At 40.0% G+C, this 23,733-nt stretch overlaps 1 protein-coding gene across 3 annotated transcripts in view; it reads left to right on the top strand.

Annotated features, from left to right (window-relative positions):
• The window catches only part of znf516 (zinc finger protein 516), a 41,394-nt gene extending 18,536 nt beyond the window's left edge, over positions 1 to 22,858 (top strand). For 2 of the 3 annotated variants that reach the window (XM_016281381.1, XM_016281382.1), the window contains exons 2-5: positions 9,844 to 11,777; positions 14,516 to 15,748; positions 19,023 to 19,127; positions 22,093 to 22,858. In XM_016281381.1, the coding sequence (XP_016136867.1) occupies positions 10,070 to 11,777; positions 14,516 to 15,748; positions 19,023 to 19,127; positions 22,093 to 22,265 (3,219 nt within the window). In that variant the 5' untranslated portion in view covers positions 9,844 to 10,069 and the 3' untranslated portion in view covers positions 22,266 to 22,858. Of the gene's footprint in view, positions 1 to 9,843; positions 11,778 to 14,515; positions 15,749 to 19,022; positions 19,128 to 20,804; positions 20,869 to 22,092 lie in introns of all 3 variants that reach the window. The other variant, XM_016281383.1, reaches the window with a different exon arrangement.
• Positions 22,859 to 23,733: the final 875 nt, after the last annotated feature.

Raw genomic sequence — 23,733 nt, 5'->3', positions numbered from 1 at the left:
CTATATCAGTAAGTCTCGAGTTATGTCAGTAAATATTTTAATAGATTTGAACTGTACTACGAAAAAAATGTATTTTAAATATTTATAAATGTATTACTTTTTTTTTTACTTGGGAACATGCATCAAAAATAAGCATAACATTGTGTGTGTGTGTGTGTGTGTGTGTGTGTATAAGAGAGAGAGAGAGTAAGATCACACCCTGAATGCTTAAAAATGGCTTTTGAATAATCTTTTGGGAATCATGCAACAGGTTTGAGATTTAATGCACTTCTTTTTTTTTTTTGAGAAATCCAGTCCCTGAAAATGAAAATTTTCAAGATCTGCTCCAGGTATTTATTCCCATTGTTAATGTAAACATCACTCTATTGCTAATACATAGGGTTTTAACAAACCTCCAACTCTTAAGTATTCAACTTTATTTCAGCTACAGACTGAATAAAACCTCAAACCATGTTCTAATACTTTTCTAAGCACTCATACGATTTTGACCATGTACAAAGAGTAACCAGCATCATATCTAGGTAGCAGAATACCATAGACTTGGGAGAGGGTTCCTTTGACTTGGATGGATAAGCAAGTACCGACAAAACTGTACAGTGGCTTTTCCCCTGCACAGGCAAGCACTACTCACATTTTCTTCAGAAAAAGTACAAATGTATTTACATTAATCTTTAAATACTTGCCACTTCTCATGGTTCTGGTATAATAAACAGTATTTGCAGGATGAGAGTTATTGCAGTGTGAACTCAACATTAATAAATAAACAGCTGGAGAGACAATACTTTGAAGGCCATGAGAAAGACATCTGGCTGCCCTGCAAGCTCTAACCGAGCGACTGTGATCACATCTCTCGGCAAGGACATAGATATACTTACGGAGGCCAGACGGTTCTGGGGAAGAGTGTCCCACTTGGGCTGCCATCAAGGTCAATAAAGCATACAGGCAGTGGAGGGATGAGCTGCGCTGTTTGAAAGTGTATATAACACAAGAATTGATCAAATGTTGTACTTATAGCTTGATTTTGGACGCTTTCAACAGTTTTTTGACAGTTATATGAGTAAAGAATTACAATTTTTCTGTAAACTATCCCTTTAAGTAAATTATTTTTGCTGTTCACTGCGTTTTTATTAGAACTCTGCCAAATATGGGTCAAATCTAAGAGCAGCTCATCTGGTGTAGATCTGGCAACCCAAAGCCAGGCACTTAACCCCGTGTTGCCCCAGGGGGGATACCAAAGCCCCTATAGTCAACAATCGTTCACCCTCTGGCTATAAACCCAGTGAAGAGGTTTAGGCTGCTCTGTGCCATGACATATGCTAGATGTAAAGATGAAACATTGATATGGTTTACAGAGCTTTGAGATGAACTCAAAGAATGACCCACATTTGCAGCCTTTCCGGTTTTTGTGCCACATTTATTCATTTTACCTTCATTTGTTGAGAAAGTGTGCGCAAAAAAGAAGGGGAGTGAGAGACAAAAAAGAGAGCGAGAAAGAGAGTCTGAGCTGGCCTTACCATGATAATCTAATCCCTGTTCAGAGAGCTTTTTTTAGAGAGCAAGTTAATGCCTTCAGATTATAGTTCAGCTGTAGACCACGCCAACCACACAAGTGTATCTGCAAGCCACTTACCGTCACTCTAATCAATTCTACAGTCACCCAAAGAAAAAAAATACAAGTCTAAAGGGTTTTTACTTAATTCAAACTAAACCCATAAAATTAATTTTAAACTTGTTACTTGAAATAAAATAAACAAAAAATTTATATTTTTTAAAAACGCTTATTTTATTTCAGCATCATTTCTCATTTTCATTTAGTTTAACTTGATGCACTAAAATAAATAAAACTAAAACTAACATAAAGATGAATAAATACTATAAAACAAAATCATAATTATTACATATTTACCTTAACTTAAACCATTTATAAAATCTATAATAGTATCTGAATGTTATGTGACTTAAGCACTATATTCCAAGCCTTCTAAAGCTGACTGTATAGTTTTGTGTGGGAAACGCATTGAGTCAGTGATTTGAACTCAGGAACCAGATTAGTTTGCTTCATGAACAAATCATTAAGACCAGTTTGGACTCAACTGATTCATTGTTGCTGATTCAAAAGAATGATTTGTTCACAAATTAGGCATTGCTGCTTCTAAATTTCAGATGGTTACTTCCACACAGCTACTCTGTGACTTCAGAAGATGTGGATTATAGTTCATAAGTCATACAGTATATACTTAATTTGTGGTGTATCTTTGTCACTTTGAAGCTTGATAGCCCCAGTCATCATTCACTTTCATTCATTTAAAACGAATGACCAGTATTATTCAAAGTACACTTTTTGAATATAATTTTTAATTACATGAATGCGAGTAAATGATGACAGAATCTCATATTTAGATCAGGCATATTTAGTTTTTTTTTTTTTAATCAATGTTAAATTTTTTCCTATGAATTGTATCGTTGTTTTAAACTATCAAGTCATAATAATTGCATTCAAATCATATAGACCAGATCTTTGACCGTTTGAGTGTGTATGTGTGTGTTTCTTGGATGAGCTGTGTGGCCGCATAGGTGTTATGTCATACTGCCATCAGGAGTGCTGCAGAGGCTTGGCCTGATATTACATAAGCATTAGTGCTGGTGTCCCTCTCTCATCTCGCTATCACTGCTGTCGCGCGCACACTTGCATGCTTTGGCTTGCACCCAGAAAACACACATATAAGCCCACCTGTGGACACCTGTAGAAATATTTTCCTTTTACCCCAAAAACATTTATATGGCAATTTACATCTTTGACAGATCTGCATGAATTATGTACACTGTAATAATTCTTCATAAGAGTCACTTTGTTATACACAAAATTATATTCTTAATCAGTATCTTTGTTTTAAAAAAAGGTAAATCTAGCTGAATAGTAAAGTTACATTAGTACATTGATGCTCCACATAGAAAGGCCTTTTCACGCTGAACGCGAAAATTTGGTGTGATGACACTTTTGAATCTAAGCAATGATTGCTATGGGGCTATGCACACCAGGCACGATCATTCATGGGGTGAAAAAGCAAGGATTTTTTTCGTCCTGTGTGTCGATTTTTTTTTTTCCCCGTCGCTCTGCGACAAAACAGACCATCCAATTGGATTTGAGTGTAGATCACGTGCCTGGAGCAGCTGCTGTTGCACAAAAGGCAGAGAGTGGTGGAGTTGTTTCGAAAACCAGAGTAAACAAACTAAAGAAGAGTATCCCGCAAGAGAGAAGTATATTGTATATTGAGGCGCAGATGATGTTAAATCCATATACGAGATACATACATGAAAATAAATGCACTGTTGGTCGGTGCCACCTAGCGTGCAGGCGTGAATTAGCAGAAAGCGATCAGTCTTTTCATGCACCGTGTGAAAGCACCGCTCGTCGGTGATTCGCCTCGCGTTTTCACATCGCGCCCAGTGTGAAACGGCCTTAAGAAAGAAGGTCATTCAGGTTTGGAATGACATAAATGCTAGTAAATGATAACAGAATTTTCAGTTTTGTCATTTTTTTTTAATTTTATATATATATATATATATATGCGTGTTTTTTTGTTTTGTTTTTTTTTTAAGTTAAGGAATGATGATGGGATCCTAATGAAAATAAGAATTTATTTATTTATTACATCATTGAATACTAAGAAAAAGTAAATAAATGTGAGGTAATCTAAATAAATTTACAGTCATAAAAAAAAAACGAAATCTTTGGAATTTCAGTTTGAAATATCTTATTTGATGATTATTTGACTTGAGTATGAGGGGGTGGGGTCCCCCTCGGTCTGTTCGCCCAAACTCTGCACCAGTTGCACCACCCAAAGTGTGTATGTGTATGTGTGTGTGTGTGTGTGTGTGTATATGTATATATATATATATATATATAGTTAAGGATGTTTTTAGATATTTTTACTACAAAAATGTCAAACATTAATATAGATTAAGAATAGCTTTAATTATTAATAACTGATGTTGACCAAAATGTCTGCACCTTTTAATAACACGATTTAATAACAATTTTAAAGTTGCTGCTAATCAGAAAGTGTTACATTTGTTGTATCGAACCTGATTTTCAATTTATATCATCATTCAGGATTTCCAGATTCTTTGCTCAGACATCAAACACAAGCAGGAAAATAATCCCTTGCGTTATTGCTTGTGTAACTGTGTTCTGGCTTTAGGGAGTGGCGTTCTGTAGTGACGGCGCTGGGAGGTTGTGGAGCCCTCGCACGTCTGCAATCTCTAATGGAGAAACGCTGCTCTCATAATACTGATGTCCAACCAATCTGAGGCCATTATCATTCCATTATACAATTATGAGCTATGAATTCTGACTGAGCTTGAACAAAACTACTGCTTTGTGAAGAAGTCACTGCAGCGGTGTAATCTTATTAGCAGATAAGCATCACAAGTCAAGTAACTCACACATTGTGCTGCACTGTTGGTTTGTGGTGTAAGATCGACATCAGCAGTGCCATTGTAGTCTGTTTCAAAACCTACAGCCCCTCTTGCTCAGCCTCTCGTGGTATTTTAGGATTTATCAAACACACACACTGACATGCAACATGTTTGTTTGGCACGGATGCAACAATTAACATATGTGCACAGTGCACACACATACTAGCACACACACATAGGATTTTGGCTCACGGTTGATGATTGAAACCAGGGTGTGTTAGAAAAATCATATGTGTCAGGGACTTGTTTAGCTCGGTCTTTCACATGAGGATATACACACTTTTTCTCTTTCTCTCCCACACACACACTGGCTCAGAGCAGAGGAGTAGTGTCCAGAGCATGGGGTGTTTGTGCTGAGCTGGACTAGCCGTCAGGTTGAATAAGCGAGCAGACAGTTGATTCGCCATAGCCATTCATCAGCCAGAGAAAAGAGAGGAGGGGAAGAATGGAGCTTTCGCTCAGGGCTGTGTCTCTCAGATGCGGGCCCGTGCATGTGCTGCTGTTTCTTTCCACTGAAAGCTGGCCGTCTTTTGTGTGTGTTTTTATGTTTTTACAGACACATGTTGTTGCTTGCGTGTCGGTGGCGTGTGAACAGCGGATACTGACTTTAAATGCACTCGTAAGGATGTGATTTCACTTTAGTGAAGAGTTTCCTCAAGCATATGGCAGCTTATCAATCATTGATCATTTAATTACTTCAGCAGTAATAAAAAGTACAGTACTAATAAGGATAGATAACATTTACATATGCATATTTGTTCCACTGTATACTGTACAATTGCTCAAGGTAGCAAAGAATATGCTTAATGTGGTAACATTAAATTAATTGTTTTTATTTGAAGTAAAATGGTAAAAAGTAAGATTAATTTATTGTTCAAAAGTTTGGGGTCAGCATTTAAAAAAAATAGTTTTAACTTTAAACAGCAAGGATTCACTAAAAGTGACAGTAAAGACATTTAATGTTACAAAAGATATATATTTTAAATAAATTAGGCCACGACTTCTTGAGCAAATCAGCATATTAGAATGATTTCTGAAGGATCATGTGACACTGAAGACTGGAGCTCTGACATCACAACAATAAATTACATTTGAAAATATATTCAAATAGATAAAAATGTTTTTTTTTATTTTAATATTTCACAATGTTATAAAAGCACCATAAAAGTGGCTTGCATGAATAGTGCGCTATATTCTAAGTCTAGACGTGGGCTTTGAAAATCTGTGAAAATGACTTGAATTTAGATTTTTGGAGTTTGACCATCCCCTCATCACCATAAACTGAGAAAAAAGAGCATAAGGATTTGAAACTGTGATGAGTGAGTGAGTGAGGGTGACTAAATAATATAAATTTTTGAGTGAACTTCCTTTAACTGACGACTGAATCACTAACTGCTTATAGGGTGCTTGCTTTGTACAGTGTATATAATGGCAAAAGTGTATTAGGAATGACGAAATGAGGAATGAAGAGTTGAGGCAGGGGTAGTCAAGCCCACGGACCTCTGGCTGAACGTCTGATGCATATGGCACACAAAAGTGGAAACACTTCAGGAGTTTCAAAGTCGTCATCAGATTGGTTGAATTAAACAGGATTTTTAAGGAGACGTGTGTCTCACGTTCTTTAACGTTCCCCCCGCCGTGACGCCAAACCCCCTCACGAAAGAAGAAAGCTGTCGTGTTTATAACTGTGACGACGAGCACTTATCAGGATCAACTAAACGCTGGATTTTCAAAAGTATGTGAAATATTCAAAGTTCGTGGCATAGAATCTTTAAAATACATCCGAGAGTTTTACACACTGGTCTGTTATTGTGGCGACATTTCCACACCCTCGAAACGTGACGCTGAACGCAACGAACTGTGATTGGTTGTTTGACATGTCGGTCAAACAACCTCATGGTCGAGCCTTGGCCAATAAAAGCTGCCATGGATTCCAGACCTTCAGCCGTCAGTCTGAAGGTCTGGCTACGTGAGACTAAGGCAGGGGTAACAGCCACAGATGTGTCAGAGGAAGGTTCCTCAGGAATCTCAAATGAACGGTGGCTGTATCCCAACTGTGGAAACCACTAGAATCACAAACACCCAATCATAACCACTGTCAGTGACCATAACTAGTGGACAAGGATGAAGTCTCTATAGGGGATGCATATTTTTGAAGAACTTGAGTTGTAAAACTTGTTTTAGGCCTATGTAACGTGGACATGCTACAGTTTAGTGTTCATTGTGTCTTCATTTCAGAAACACTGCAGAACAAAGGAGCCCTTCACCCTGTGCAAGCTGTATCACTAAGCTTTACATTTCAGCTGAATAGAAACGTTTGTGCCCGTTCTCCATTCGGTTTTTATCGTATGACCACATCTGTACTCGCATTTCTCATTACACAGACTTTAGCTTTGCTGGATGGGACATTTCGTGTAGCATGTCCAACCAAGCCTGTTTCTTCTTGGCTCCTCTCGTTTCAAACCTGGGGGAATCACATCTCTGGAACACACCAGAATATTTTCCATAATTTAACATGACAACGCTAGCCTCAGCACCTGCTATCGTGCTCACAATCGTAAACTCGCGCCAGGGCCCCCCTTTTATTTCAGCCATAATCAGCAGTTGAGAGTACCAGGCAGGATCTACTCAAAAATGGGACCAGGAGGGACTTCCCTTTGTCTTCCCCAACCAGACATGCTTCAGACAGGCCTCTAGCGTAGGATGGACCCCTGCATCCAACAATGGCCGTGTTGGACTCCCCGCAGCTCAGAGGAGGTATAGACATGAGCTATTGTGACAGTTCTGGTGCGAGAGGCACAATGCAATTGTAGTTTGGGGGGATTTGAGATCCACCAAATTTTTAGGAAGGCCATAGAGACAATATGGAGTTTGAAAAATGATGGATAACAAATGAGTTTCATCATTGGTAATTGTGATTTTGAATAAAAAAATATGCCATTTGTGCATTGAGTGGAAATCTAAAACTGATGTTAATTTATATCAAAGTTTTGGCTTGTTTCATTTTGCTTGTTTTAGGACAAATAATGCATTAAAAATCTAATTGGTTGCAGTCAAACAAGTGATTAATCTGTCGTCTGTCACATCACACTGAGAACAAAAGACAATCAAGCTCTTCTATGTCAGTATTGATGCCTGTTAGTGGTTTGGTTACTGTCTCTGTGCATTTGGATAAAATGCACAATTTGGTTTAGGAATTGAGTGCACACACGCGTACTGACACACACACAGAGAGCTCAATTTGAAAAATGCACTGATCCTGCATTGATGGAGCTACAAGATGAGATGAACTGTCTGGGGATAAGTAGGTCAGCAGAGCTGAGGTAAGCCCTCCGAGAACAGCCATGTTTCAATAATAACCCCACTGCTGACGTGTGTATATGTATGCATGTGTGTTTATGTAGTGTGTGTCCTTACACATCTCCCAAACCTCTTGGTATCATAGTTACGGCGAATTAATGCTCAGCTCATTGGTTTGCCAAACAGCAAAACACTATTCATTACCAGCTCAGCATGTTCAGTTCCGTTATTATGCGGTTAAGCCCTCATCCATTCCATTGTCACAGAGGCTACACTGTTTACATGCTATCCAACAAACAAAATCAAATAATCAAAGGAAATAAACTAGATAAGTAGGTAAACATTGGATATAAGTCGAGATAAATGGATGATGGGACCTCAAGGAAAACTTCCAATTTCCTAAACGTCTCCTCTTTAAATTTCTTACCTGGCATTTTATAGCACAGCAAGTTAACTTACCGTAAAAGATGAACTGTGGAGAGGCGAGTGCTTTTTGTGCGTTAGAATGTGTGTTTGTGTGAGGGGGATGTGGGGCCAGTGGTGAAATGTAGTTGGTATATAATGGATTATTGATTGTTGGGAGAGAGAGAGAGAGGACCGGCCCTCAGGGTTCATCCCAACTGGCCCCTCTCTTGCCAAACGCTGAATAGTCTCTTTACGCCTCAGCAGACACACACACACACGCACGCACATGCGCACAATGAATTTAGGCTTGTGAGCAGACAGCCACTGTTCATACGGACTACGAGATGGGACTAACTGAGACTTACTGTTGTCCTTCAGGCAAAGAATCACACAAACCCACACAGATGGGCTGAAATATAAGGTGGATGGGGGCAAGTTGTCACACATACCTTAAAAAAAATACTGGAACATTCCCAGTTATTGCCCAGAGGGAAAAAGATACAGCTCTCTGAACACATGTTGACCTTAGTGGGGCATGTTGTCACATTCTTTGGGGTCACAATGGAAACTTGCCACTAAACTGCCTATTATAGGAATTTTAGCTCAATTTAATTCACTTAAAAGAGAAATTGATAATTATAAAACTCAAACCATTGTTTTGGTCTGTAAATATTTTAATATAACAAACTGTATAAATTTGAAACATTTAAATTCAAAATATATATTTTAAGAGTATTAAACACATTTGTGTAACTGGACTTTTGACTTAAAACTCTAATATTACTGAGATATTACCTCTTGTTACAGTACTCAGACTCGGTCTCTACTGTGATGTAGAGTGTATTTATTTTAACTACATTAACCAATTGCACAAACTAGATTAACAGATATTCTAACACATGCTGCACATTATAATAATCATTCAGTCAGCATAAGCATTTTTGAAGAATGCAAAAAAGGTTTGCTATGTTTAGATTTGATAGAAAACAAAACAGAATGGCAGGAAATCCTGATTCTGGACTGGGGTGTGTATGTTTTTGTGGATTTACAACAATTAATACCCTGCTTGTTCTAATATTGAGCAGCGTATTTACTGTATCTGCATTTATGGTCTTGTTAGAATAATCAGAAAGCATGTCGGATAAGTTAGTGTGTTTATGCAATACTTAAAGATGTGCCATTTCCTCTGACTCTTAAATGAGGACATCAGCAGTCTCTCGCTCTATCTCTTTGTCCCTCTCCCACTCACTTGTAAATGGTGCAGAGCATAAAACCCAATGTACTATGTCCTCTGTATTCAGCTATGCAGTATGGATTCTGCCTTAAATGAATAGTTTTGACTGAACAAAAGACTGTCAGATGACATTATATAAAAGGACTCTGTTAGCTGGGGGTTGTCTCAAACACTGGGCCCAAGTTCTTTCCATGTAACAGTTTTGTATCTCTACCGCGTTTGTGTATAGCACTTGCTTCATAACAGCAATTTGTAACGAGACTTTTACAAAAAAAAAAAAAAAAAAATATATATATATATATATATATGTATATATACGTATATGCATAGTGCCTAATTTGCCTGGATTAATGAATAACTTTTATTTACTCATTTGCAAGTCTTGCTCTCAACTTTGCTTCTGTTCTGTCTCTATTTCCTCTTAGGTGACCAGAATGAAGCAAACCCTCAGTGTGTAAGATGATTCATAGGAGAAAAAACTCCAGACATATTCCCAACAAAAGTAACACTGTCAAGACAGAATTACCAACAATGACACATTTGACAAAGAGAACTTTTACCCAGACCGAATGACTACAGGCGAGACAGACTTAATAGGATCTAATAATTTGGACAACAGATAGCAGCATAGTGGAATATTCAAGCCTTGAGATGGAGGTGGAACGGCCGGACGTTGTAGAGGAAGAGTCCTTCTCCAAGGGTGGCCAAGACAACCCTGATGGCAAGAAGAGCAGGGGTCACACTTGTGAACTCTGTGGAAGAAGTTTTCCTTTCCTCAGCTCCTTGTCCCAGCACATGAGAAAGCACACTGGGGAGAAACCATACAAGTGTCCTCACTGTGAGCACCGCTCAGCCCAGAAGGGTAGCTTAAAGGCCCACATTCGCAGCCACAAACTGGACGGCCTCAGCCAGAGCACCGGCGGTGAGGAGGAAGATGTGGACGAAGAAGGGGAAAAGGAAGGAGGGGTGCCAGAAGATCAAGGTGGTTGCTCCAGTCCGACCGAGAGTACCTCGGCCTGCAACAAGGTTGTGAGTGGTGAGGAGTCGACCAAATCGAGGAAGAAAGGTGGGAAGAAGGAAAGAACCTCTAGTGAGAATGACAAACAGTCAGTGCAGTGCTCTCTGTGCATAAAAAGATTGTCCAGTCAGGCAGAGCTTGAACAGCATATGCAGGAGCTTCACAAGTTCTTCCGATGTGAACTGTGCCCTTATGAGACTTTGCAGAAGGACAAACTGCAGGCTCATGTTGAGAAGGTACATCCTATCGAGGAGGAATCTATCACCAAAGAAGTCTCTATAAGCGAGGAAGCTGACGGTAAAGGCGAGTTCTCATGTGAACAATGTGACCAGGTGTTCACACAGGCCTGGTTTCTGAAAGCTCACAGAAAAAAGCATCAGAACAGTCTGGATCATGGGTGCCGGATCTGTGGACGCCGCTTTCGTGAGCCCTGGTTTCTACGTAGCCACATGAAGACCCACAACACCAAGGTAAAACCAAAGAGTGATGCCTACCTTCCGGCTACTGTCAATGAGGTGGCGCAGGACGAGTCCAACTTGGTGAACGAAGTGTGTGTGTATGAACTCTGTGCCAAGTGTGGAAACTTCTTCCACAACCGCAAGAGCTTGCTGTTGCACGAACAGGTCCACAGAAATGTTGAGCAGCCTCCTAACAATACCTTCTGCTGTGATAAGGACTTCACATCTGTCACCAAGACAAGCTTCTTGGAATGCCTAAACTTGAAACCAGCAGGAAATGAAGAGAACCCCGCTGAGGGAACTCTAGGAAAAAGAATCCCGGAGCTTGATCCAGTAAGTAGCTACCAGTCTTGGCAACTGGCCACCAGAGGCAAAGTGGTGGAGGTAACGGAGAAGAGCCTGGGTTGGGAAGAGAGATTAGCCGATGCAGATGTAGCATACGACAGGGAAAAGGGCGAGTATGTCTTGCTCAGACAGGACAAGCGGAAGAAGTCGCTTGATTCAATGGCGAGTATCCCAACCAAGAAACGGAGAGGGGCTGGGACCCAAGGCTCCAATACAGATCACCACAGCAATGGAGAAAGGAACGGCCAGGTCTCGACAGGTGAGCGAAGCCCAGAGAATCTGAGTGACACTGAGTACCGCCCTACTTCTCGCCCTAGCCGTAAGAATTCCCAGAAAACCTCAGAGTGCTTGGAGTGCGGAAAGGGCTTCCGCACACAGCAACAGATGGTGATCCACATGCTCATCAGACATGGTGGCTTGGGTGAAACCATTGGTGGAAATGGACTGTTCCGTAAAGCAACGTCCAGCCCATCTAAAGCAGGCGAATCAGCAGGACTCTTCAGGGATCAAAAACAAACAGGGTTATTTAGGGACACAGGTAAGAGCATCGTTCTTATTTTGGATTTTAAAGCAAGCCCAAAGTTTAAGCATAATCTCAGGAATGTCTTCTTAATGTTATAAACTTCAAGCAAACATGTGATTGCATATCATAACCTCAGTTCGCACTACCACACTCACAAATTGTAAACAACAGACAGTATTCATGCATTGCTGTGCAGATGCTCAACCTCTGGCATAGTTTTTGCTTTCGTGTTGAACAGCTAATGTTTAAATTCACTGAAAAGAATGTAATTTTATTTGAATCTGTATGCTACTATAAATCTACTTTACTGCAGAGATTTCAATTTTTATCCCTATTCAACACCTGCCTACAGTACCATTTACAAGTGAACATACAGACCTTGATTAGTTGACTCAGGTGTGTTCGATTACAGTTAAAATTAATTGCGACTGTGCTCCAAAGAATGTGTAAACTTCTCAACTGGCAGCTGGTACCTGATTAGAAATGATGCTACGATGATTAACTAAATAAATTTTCGCAACATTTATAAAGAAATTTTAGAAATGTAATTTGAGTTTCCTGTGGAGTTCTAATCAAACACACTTGAACCAGCAAATCAAGTTTTCGGGTTCACTCGATCATTACTGGAAGGTGTGTTAGACTAAAGGAAGATATCCAGGAATAGGATATGAGAATGGCTGGCTTAACAGATACATTATGATATACGGTTTCTGAGGCTAAACTTATGGAGGACAGAGACACCTTGTGGACAAGTGCTGCAGAATTTGACATGTTCAGTTATATTGTAGTGTTTGTGCATAGCTTAAATCTTTATGGCATTTGTTCACTTGTTGTTTAATTTATGGAAGCATGGTCTTTGCTTCCAATTGAAAAATAACATATTTTAATCTTTTTGCACAAAAAACCCATCAAGTATAGAACCTTTATGATTTCCATTTGTTGTAGCAGTTTATTTTATTTTTCTGCCTCTAATCTTAAAACAAAAATTACACTTGTTGAAAAGGACCTCAAGACATTTAATTCAGCTCTAGTTTCCAGTCTAAGGATTTGGGTTGTTATTTTTAATTTTTTTAAAGTCTCAGTATCTTCTTGTTTATACCTCATACATTTGTTTTCTGTCATCTGATACCGTGAAAAAACAGCCTGTATTAGCTCTTTGAAGCATGTTTTTAATTATCAAGGTGCAAAAGCAGGCTTTGAATTGTTAAATCTTTTGCTTGTGGCTGGAGCTGTCCAGCCCTCTTTGCATGATGCTATTTCTGGACTTCCTGTCTCAGGAAGACAAGCTCTAAAGATTTGTGTCTTTTTTTTCCACTTTCCCCATCTAAGTGCAGACCTTCGGTTAAACACATTGCTAAAACCACTGGAAAATACAATGGCAGGAGTTGCAACAATATGCCCCAATAGAGCACTGAATCTGTCCTGATAATTAATAATTCCTGTCATATTTAGTGGAAACTTGGGGTGTTATATTAATCGTCTATAACAGAAGACTTATAGTAGACTTGTAGGTCTGATAAAATTGCCCTTCATTACCACAAAATTAAGTAAAATAAAATTGCCTTAAACAAAAGATGCCTTCTTAGGGATTGACACAGATGGAATGTTCCAGAACAGAGGTTTCATTGTGTAAGAGTTGAAACCGATGTCCACTCACTACTGATATTTTCATGTTGGTGTGAAGACTGTATAATGCTCTTCTACACTACTTATCTACTCTAAGAGATTCATAATAAGACCAAATAATACTTAGAATATGATAGTTCCTCTTGTAGGTTTTCTACTGAAGGACAGAAAGAATGTAGGGAAGCAGACATGGCCATTACGTTTGTGTAAAGTTTATCTCAGTGGACCACCCCCCCCCCACCCCCCTTCCGAATTGGCTCAAAAATAACCTCAGAGAGGTTGGAATGAAGGCTGCACAGCAGCTAGTGTAAGCCACCAAATGCAATCCAGATGGCTTGAGAGAGAGAGAATAGAAAGAGAGAGAGCTACTGAGAGATTGCAGACATGTTAAATGTAAACAAACATCTTGCTGACAGATGAAAAGAGGTAGTCCCAGGCAAAGTTCCCAGGCCCAATAGTCTGTTGCTCCATTGTACTACTGTTAAACAAACTGTGTGATTATGCTACTACTGTTAAAGTTTTTGATCATTTGCAAGTGTTATACAATGCTATAGAGAGTTTTTAAATGTTGCATATTAAATGTTGTATTATTTTAGACAATTAAATTGAATATGCTGTAGTTACATCGACATATATCTGTTACATCATGTTTATGTATTATCAATGTTAAAAAGTTGATAATACATTTCGCTGCTTAATATTTTAGTGGAAACCTCTTATTTGTCTGGATTCTTTGGCGAATAGAACACCCAAAAGAAATATTTAAAATTGAAATACATCTTTTTAAACTCCCTTTATTTTTTCTTTTGATCAATTTAATGCATGCTTGCTGAATAGAGTAGGGAAGCTCTTTTAGAAAAATTGTACTGAGCCCAAACTTTTAGTGTTTGTGTACTTGCTCTTACCTCTTTAATTAATTTTCTGTCATTAACATAACCTAAAAGGTCTGTACAGTATTAGTACGGGTACTGAAGTAAAATGAATAGTTATGTGGTTCCATCTTGTGGTGAAACTCCAAAACTGTTTTGAAATCCAGTGAATTCAGTGTTGTTCTGATTGCTGGCTTTTGTTTCTGAACATGTTATTGTTATGTAGTTACAAATCCATATTTGTTGTTTTCATGACAGATAAAAAGCCATACACCTGTGAGCACTGTGACTTTTGCACCTCAGAGCCCTCGGCCATCGCTGCCCATGCACAAACGCATCATTTGGCAATCAGGAACTGGGGCCAGAGGAGTGATGCCTTAACCAGCTCACTCAGCCAAAGCCAACCTCACCAAACCAACCACACAGGCTTCCCAAGGCTGAGAAATGCCCTGCTGCAGCAGCCCTATTGGCCCTACACCAGCTCAACTCACCTGGAGAGGGCAGCACTGAGTGATGCCACGTCAAATGCTGAGGAAAACAACAAGGGGTTGGAAGAAAGTAGCACCACGGATAAAGCAGATGCTAATCTGCTTAATCTCTCCATGGAGGTGGATGATGAAAAAGAAGAGGTTTCTTCCATGTTATTGAAAAGTTTAGTTCGACACCAGTGTCCTTATTGCTCGTATGCAACACTCTATCCAGAAGTTCTCTGGATCCACCAACGAATTGCACATAAAGTTGACAGCACTACGTTGGTGCCTAAGTGGGCCCCGAGAAATGGCCTCAAGGGGCCCAAATCACTTCTCGATTTCAAGAGACGCACTGGACCACCTCCGTTTCTGGAGGGTAAGGATTGCCCCTCTCTGCCGCAGATGAGAACTTCCCGAACGAGTCCACCTGATTGCAGCCCTGGAGGGATGAAGAAATCAAAACCTCAGACAAGTAGCGTAGAGTCCAGCTCCTCGCAAAGCAAGAGCTGGCACACAGCCTCAGCACCGGGGGCATCATCTCACTCGTCCAAACACAAGACCAGCAAGTCCAGGACAGATGAGTTGGCAGGCAGTAAACACAAAGCAGACGTCCATCAAAACAGTTCCTCGCGGCCTACGGCAAGTCCTCAGAAGACTGGAAACCCAAAGACAGGAATCAGAGTGATGGAGAGTGGTCTGCTACCTCAAGAGGGACTTCATTTTATGCTCTCTAGCAAACACAAACTCTCAGATCACAGGAGCTCCAAAGCCCATGCTCCTCAGATCCCCAGCAGGTCTGATTCTCAAGCTCAGGATACACCGTCCATTGCTGGGTACGACCCCTGGAGCAGACTTGGCTTGAGTGGCCCATCCTCTCACTCCCAGTCCAAGAGACAGTCGACGACCGATGGTCTAGAACCTGTGACAGACATCCTGAGTTTCTTGAAGAACTGTAATCCTCATGATCTAGCTGCTCTCTACCACCACTGGGGCTTCAACAGCACCATGGCAGAGCAAGCAGGTAAGAGGGTGTATAGAATTCTCCATTGACATTCATAACCAGTATTATGAGATGCTGATTTTTATTGTTTATTTTTTTCCAACAAGTTCAACCCCAAAAGTATTTGGACAGAAACCTTCAAAAATTTAAGATTTTCATCAATCAATCAATAGCATTTTTTGTGAAATCTTTTGATTTGAAAAGGCGTTTGGTATGATGTTATCATCTATGCACTGATGAAACATTAGGCAAGTGAATAGGGATTTGTGTGTCCAAATACTTTTTGAGGTCCCCCTATGATTTATTTTGAGCGTAATTTACTTTTTCTGAAATTGATTACTAAACTGATATAAAGAAATCATATTAATTAGATTTGCAGTTGGTTAGCGCACAGTGCACACTGGACTTCCATATTCCTCTGTACGTTTGTGATTATGACTGGAAATATTAAATAAGGCAAGATGCAGATGTGCATTTATTAAGTCAAATACCAAATTAAGCCAAATTGTGCAAAGACCATTTGCATACCTCAGTCAACAACAGATATAGAAACCTTCAAATGGAACTGTGAATGCACATTAATCATTTACCGAAATATTAGGCGGTACAACACAAATAAATAAATGTGAATTAGAAAATGGCCATTATTATAAAAAAAAGTGATAGAAAGTTGATTAAAACATTTTTTGTACTGTTGCCAAAGCTTGTAGCATCAGATGTTTGCTAGGTCGAGGGATATAATAATATCAGTGTTTCCCCTGCCATTATTTTAGGGGGGCGCCCCCGCCCCCCTTGAAGGTCAAGTTAATTTAATTTTATTATATTTTCTCTATAGCGCCAGATCACAACAGAAGTCATTTAAAGTTACCTTTCTTATAGAACATGTCTATACCTTGTTCTTTCATTAAGCAAACTAAATAGCCTTATGTTATTTATCTTATTTACAGGACGGCATGTCATTTCAGTCTCTAGTTATGGTCGCGCTCTCTGTATCACGCACAGCGGAGTTCCGCCCGATGCGCACGCTCACACACACACACAAGTGAGCCCACTCCCACTAGTATTTGTAAATATTAAGCCGCAAAACAATTCATATTTAAATATGAATTCTGCGTGTCTCTGTGTTAATGAATGGCGCAGACGCGCGGGTTTGTGTAGTACTCGTACTGAAACGCTCGTGACGCTTGCGGTGATATTAACCTCTGCCGTCTCACTAATGAGGACATAAATACATGAACAACATCTCCAGAACTGCTCTGAGAGTCACTTCATGAGCATTTGATCGTTTAATTTGAGTAAAACTATCCTCATATCATATATACTCAAAGAAATGTAAAGGTATTCACGGTTCGGTTTAACTTGAGGGCATTGGCAGAAATATATTACTGTTGTTGAGTAGAATGTAAGTAACAGACTGCTACTACTACTAAAATGATTAAAACCTTATTTTTAAGGAATAAGCATTCAATATTTCTTCAATGTTTTAATTGTAATATCAAATTACCTTTATTTTTCAAAAATTTTAATTTGTTTAATTCCCCCCCCAAAGCCGTAAACCTAGGGGAAACACTGAATATATATATATATTAATTTATTGGTATCTATCAGTATTAGATATTTATTTGTGTATGCTCATTTCCCCATTTGACAGCTTTGCTGTCATCTAACACTCACCTAAAGTTAATCTTTAATAACACTGATCATTTAATAATGCTCTTTATAGGGATCTTTTCAAATCTCAAAATGACTTAATTTTTCAAAATGTTGTAAAGCCTACCATTAAAATGAATTGATTTTAGTTTTGAAGTGTTTTATTTTTATTTGATTTGACACATTTATTCAGACAGAATTTATCGGTTTATCGGTAGTTAGAATTTCACCAGTAACACTAACTTTACAGTGCATTTGTAGAAAAAAACAGGTAAAGATTGACATGCTGGGAAATGGTTGTCAGGTCACAGTACTTGAATTATTCAGCGAAGGCACATTAACTACATTTACTCTTGAGTTGAAATGACAAATGAGAACAGTGAGGGCTAAAATGGCACGTAGCACCCCACACATACACACACCGCCCTGCCAGCATGCGCATACTCAAAGGTTAATGGAACTATTGAGTAATCTCTTCATCATCGTGTAACCTACGAAAGTGTGTAAAAACATTTCAGACAGCTATTGCTGAGAGGCATTGCGAGCTTTAAACATCAGGCTCGTAACGGCACGCCAGGCGCTCTCCGAGGGTTTACAGCGCCTCGATGCCACAAATATGCAAAACAGCACACTCAAAGAGTGAACGAACGAAAGAGCAAGAGGAGTCAAATTAAGCCACCAGCTGCTTTGAAAAATATTTTCAAATGCCTTTTTTCCATTCCACTTCATTTAAGGACATTTTGTCAGGCGGTGGTCCAGTTGACCGGCATCAGTGAGCGTAGTTCTGCAGAAAGACAGTGGAAATTTCTGTCAACTGTCTGGCCTGATATCATCAGTGCTCTCTTTAGCCCTTTGAGTCACATACAATAAAGTGACCTTTCCAATATTAGACTTTCCTTTTGTTTGTGCTGTCCGCTGCTTTTCCTGTTGCGTCGCTCCGGTATGGTAATAACTCACAGACTCATGTTTACTAAACGTAGCCTTGCTAACTACTGCCACCAACACTCTCAGTCACAGCTCGGTGCTACAACAAAGCGGGGCCTGAGGGGTCGGAGCAGGTAGGACCACCAGTGCCAGGTGACGGACAGGAGCCAAAGGGACAGCATTTCAGCTCGTGCTCTTAAAGCACCCTAAGGGGAAATGAGATGCTGGGTGCTTCAGGTTCCACATCCGTTCCTGTTACTTCAGCGAGTCCTTCATCGACGCACACGTGTCCGAGCGATTCCCCCCACGCGGACGAGGGCTGACTTAGCTAGAGCGACGGGGAGGAAAAGAGCAGCGAGAGGGAAGGAGACAAGGAGAGAGGGAGGAAGGGGAAAGCAGCACACCTGACATGTGACATGGTAGCGCAGATGGGGGCACATCACAGGGCAAGGCTTTTAATTCACAGTAATTTATGCGGTCACATGGGCCTGTGTTCATGTCAGGCTGTCGGAGATGCTCTCGTGATGCGGCGTGACAGCTCCCCATCCAAGCCCTGAAGGTAGCCTCCCATAATGACACATAAAACATACTAATGATGCTTCCTCTCTCTCTCTCTCTCCCTCCGTCTCGTAACCACTCTTTCTGTTCCATGTAAGTTTGCATACATGTTTTTCCTATTAATTTTAATTTCTCTTTCTCTGTTTGTGTGTGTGAACTGTAGGGTTGGCGAGGTCAGGGTCTCAGCAGGGGGAGTATGTGTGTCCAGTGTGCAGGAAGAGCTTCAACCAGCCCAGCCATTACCGCACACATATGAGATCACACACAGGTGAGAAACACACACTAGAAACAAACATACACACCAGCGCTGGACAGCAATTAACTGAATCTACTAACTGAACTTTTTTTTCATTTCACATTATCACATTATCATTACAAATGTAATGAAAAAATATATTAAAATTATAAGATACTATAATGCAATTATTATACTGTATATTTCATATATATTTAAATGTACATGCATGCATTTATGTGCAAGTGTGTGTATGTATAACGAGCAATCTCTCTCTGTCCTTGGACGAGACTCTTTCTTTTTTTCCGCCGCAAACATATTTGCGTGTGACTCTGACCTGTGAAAATTGTATACATTATTAATCAGATGTCACTTATGGAGCTGTAATTGTGCATGCTAATAAGCTCAGCAGTCACCAGTCCAGTATTATGTGTGTCAAATGCTCGCTGAGAAAATGTGACAGTTTGCCCTTGTCTTCTCGTCAAACCACACACACACACATACACAAACCTACTCAATCAGGAGTCTTCATTTCATCACAGAAAAGATTATATCCATCATTCATGTTTAACAACAAACTGTCATACAACATAATAAATCTGTGTGCCATTTTATGTTTGCATTATTTAGATATGATGCATTGCAATTGTATTTTGTATCAATTTATGTAAAAAATTTGAAGTGACCTTTGATATGAGTATTTACTAAAGTTACCTCCTGGTTACGGGGTGGGGGGGGGAGTGCTACTACACGTCATTAGCATGCACCATAGCAGCTTTTTAATGATATATAGAGGTCATGTACCATTCGCAGTAGTCCAAATGAATAGGATTTCCTCCACTCTTTTAAACAGGGCACACTTAGATTATGACTAGGACTTGAGTTTTTATTTTTTTTTTAAGAGTGTGTGAAGGTTGCGCATGCTAGCCATACTGATCCCCAGTGACAGAGGCCAAATGCTACATTTTACGGAGCTCCCTCTCTCTCTACACATGCACATAGACTTACAATCAACGTCATCAGTGATTGCTCTCTTCAGTGTGAGCTTTCAAATGAAGCGGGGCAGGGGCCCCCGGCCTCCATTAGCATGCACACTAACTCTGTGTGTCACTTTAAATTGGTAGTTTCAGTTCACTGTCTGCCGCGGCCACGCTAACTGGTGATGCTAATTCAAGGCCTTTACGGCTAATGCTCGATGAGCGGGTGGATTCTGGGTTTGCACCTTAGCGTCTTTAAAATGGATTCCTGCAATTCTTCCTTTTGAAAGTAACCAAGAAAGCAGAAACATCATTAAAGTCAACCTGAAATGTATTAGCAACCAATTTTATTTCTGTAATGTGATGTAAGTCCCAGTGGAAAAAGGATATTCAATGAGATAATATAATAATTTTATCATTTTTATTAGCCCAGTTGATTGGTCTTTATTTCATGTGGTTGTAGGGAAAAATAAGGGCTTGGTGCAGCAATTTATTATATTTAGAATTTTTATTTTGCTTTGGAATGAGGTGGACCAATGGGGCAATCATAAATAGACCAGGTGATTCAAAAATTAATGGGGTAAATTTTGATTTCATGTTGATTTAAAAGTTACATTTTTACTAGAATGATCTTTGTACCCTGCTGGGTAACCATACAAGGGAACAAGTTCCAATTTTTGCAACATTATAAACTTGATTACCTCTGTTTAACCCGGCCACCTTGCTCCCACAGTGATGTTTGAGTCCAATGGACTCATGGGAACTGGAGTCCATCCTCTACAGAAGCCCCCAAACAAGTATGTTTCACTTTTCGTTCGGTTGTTTGCATTATTTGTGTGTATCTTGTGTTGTTTTTTTTCTGTCCTGTCAGTCATTTTTTCATCTTTCTTCATTCTGAGATTTGCAGTTTTTACCTGCCACCGTTGTTACAGTGCAGAAAGTTCTAGAAATAAACCAATGCTAGGGGATCAAATGGATTGCGTCCCGCCTTAACAATCGGAGATGCGCATTGCTGCAGCAGGGAGGCCAATCCTTAATGAATTACCCCCTTTGCATGTGTTGCATATTACAAATGGCAAAAGCAGGCCGAGAGTAAAGGTCAAATTAAATTTGTGCCACACTCTCTGTGATGTTCTGACAATAACCTTTAATGTAATTTGGTGGGTTCTGTTTTGGATCGGGGTTTCACTTTCTACTCCTCTAGGGAACCACGGTGCCCCTGGATGAGCTCTTACTGTGCCGCAGACCTTATCAGGCAGCCAGCGCAACCCAGTCTCAGATAGTCCTGATTAATTGTGTCTGTCTTCATTTTTTATGAGGCATGATTTATGATAATACCCCTCTTTCAGCCCCTCGGAATGACAATTATTTCCTAGTGGATAATTCATTCATTTTTCAAAAATAATAATACGGAGAAATTGAATGGCAGACTCATTTGTTTTGCTCAGGTGTGGGGGGATATTTTTACGCGATTGCACGAGGACAGCGTTGTACATCAGTCTAATTAAACGCTGAAACTGGGACTCTGACAATTATTCCAGTGTTGAGCCCCAAACAGACATGGGCAGAAGGAGAAACTAGGTCTGTGTGTGGTTGTCAAGTTCGCCTCTCCTCGCAAAACTTGATATGCCCAGACTTTCGACATCTACCATCGGTGTGACGTCTTATTGCTCAGGGGAAGGCAGGCAGGCAGAGATTCCGGTGTCTGTGAGTTTGTGTGTTTGTACGAACAGCTGACAGAAACAGAAAACAAAAGGCTGACATCCCCTCGGGGGGGAACAGTCAACCGTCTCCATATGGCATGTCATCAGCCCATCAATCATGCCGCGGCCCCTCCCCCCCCACCTTCCCAACCTGCCTCTGTTCTTTCCTCTTGAAACGGGAAGGCAGCGCTCTCAAAGCCAGCCCTCCAACATCACTGCCACGTCACCTCTCTCTCCTCTCTGGTTCCAGCCTCGGCTCCGCTCTCACCTTGGGGTCCAGGCTCTGACCTCATCTTGTTTTTTGTGTGTCTGTTTCAGGTGAGCGACCTTTCCAGTGCCGATACTGTCCTTACAGCGCCTCGCAGAAAGGTAACCTGAAGACCCATGTCCAGACCGTGCACCGTCTAGCCTTCGACAATGCGCAGTACCTGGACAGGAGACTCCGCCAAGCCCCTACCAATGAACCCACGGACCCTTCCGGATCTCACTGAGCATGCCCACCTCCTCACGACCAGTTCAAATGAGGGCTGAAATCTATAGAAGGTCCATCAAAACACTTTGATGCTCAAATACGGCATTCGAGGAAGACGTAACGTAATGTACAGCATTGGATTCGTTCGTGTTTTTAGTTTAGTTGGACTTTCCGTGTTTCCTTTTTATTTTCACCCGACACAAAGCTCTAGATTAAACTGAAAGGGGGTGACACATGTTTACACCTCCTTTATCCAGAGACTTATGAAAAAACTTGAGGGCTAAAGCCTTGACAACACGAGGTCAGAGCTGATGGAGTAGGACAGTGAGCTGTGTTCTCAAACCCAAGGACTTCAGCTGATCCCCTAAACTTGAAATGCTGCCTCCGAGTTCCCCGATTGACTAGTTGTTAAAAACAAAATAGCCTTAGTGCGCAAGGAGTGTAGTTTGTGCGTGCGTGTGCGATTGTGTTTTCCACATTCTACTTCTCAGGACTTGAGTTAGACACAATTCCAAAGCCTGCATTCGTTCACACAAGTGTGTAACTGCACGCGAAGGAGACATGCAGTGAAATTCATTACTTAGTTTTGTTGATTATAAGCGCATATATATATATATATATATATATATATATATATATATATATATATATATATATATATATATATATATATAGTTGAGTGTTTGAGTGTGTTGAGTGTGTTTTGTCTCTGGTTGGGCAACACTTGGCACTATCATCAAAATATGTCCTGAACACCTTTGTATTGTGTCAAACTTGGAATTTAAAGTATTTATGTAAGCACAGCTGTAATGTTACATAGGTTTCCACTTGCGTCGAGTGTCATATTCATAAACCATCTCTCTGAAGAGTTTAAGGTAAAGTCACATGCAATTTTGCATTAGTGTTATCTGACTGGTCCAACAAAGTCAGAAATATTATTTGTGTCTGTGCTTACTTTTTTGATGTAGCCTACACAAGTTTTAATGTGTTTCTCTTTTTTTCCCATCAAACATGTTTGCCTCGGTGGATTCTGAATAATTGTATCCCAAAAAAGAAAGAAAGAAAACTTAATTCAATGGCGCATCAGGTCTCAAAGCCATATTAAAATGCTCACGTTTTTGATGAAGGATCTATTTTAATCTTAACATGCGGAGTTGCAAGTTGTCTGTGTAATCATTTAAATTATTGCATAATAGAGAGACTAGTAAATAGCGCAAGACTAGATTGGGGGGGATTTAGTGTGTTTTATGATGTTACTTATAAAGCTTTAGAATGCCATATTTTTAGAGGTTGAAAACTTAAAGCAAAGAAATTCTTGGCCATATATTTCTATGAATGTTGTATATGGTAATTAGGTATTTATGGAGATAGTCCTGCACAGCTGTGTACATTTAATTGCATTCAGATATGTACAACAGTCAAAAATGAACATTTATCTAGAGCATTTATATTGCCTAAATCCTTGTGTTGGAAACTAAGCCAAGAAA

Source organism: Sinocyclocheilus grahami, unplaced genomic scaffold, assembly GCF_001515645.1.
Source record: "Sinocyclocheilus grahami isolate Dianchi unplaced genomic scaffold, SAMN03320097.WGS_v1.1 scaffold149.1, whole genome shotgun sequence".
Taxonomy (NCBI): Eukaryota; Metazoa; Chordata; class Actinopteri; order Cypriniformes; family Cyprinidae; genus Sinocyclocheilus; species Sinocyclocheilus grahami.
Note: the sequence above shows the minus strand (reverse complement) of the source record. Positions and strands in the feature narration are given on the sequence as shown.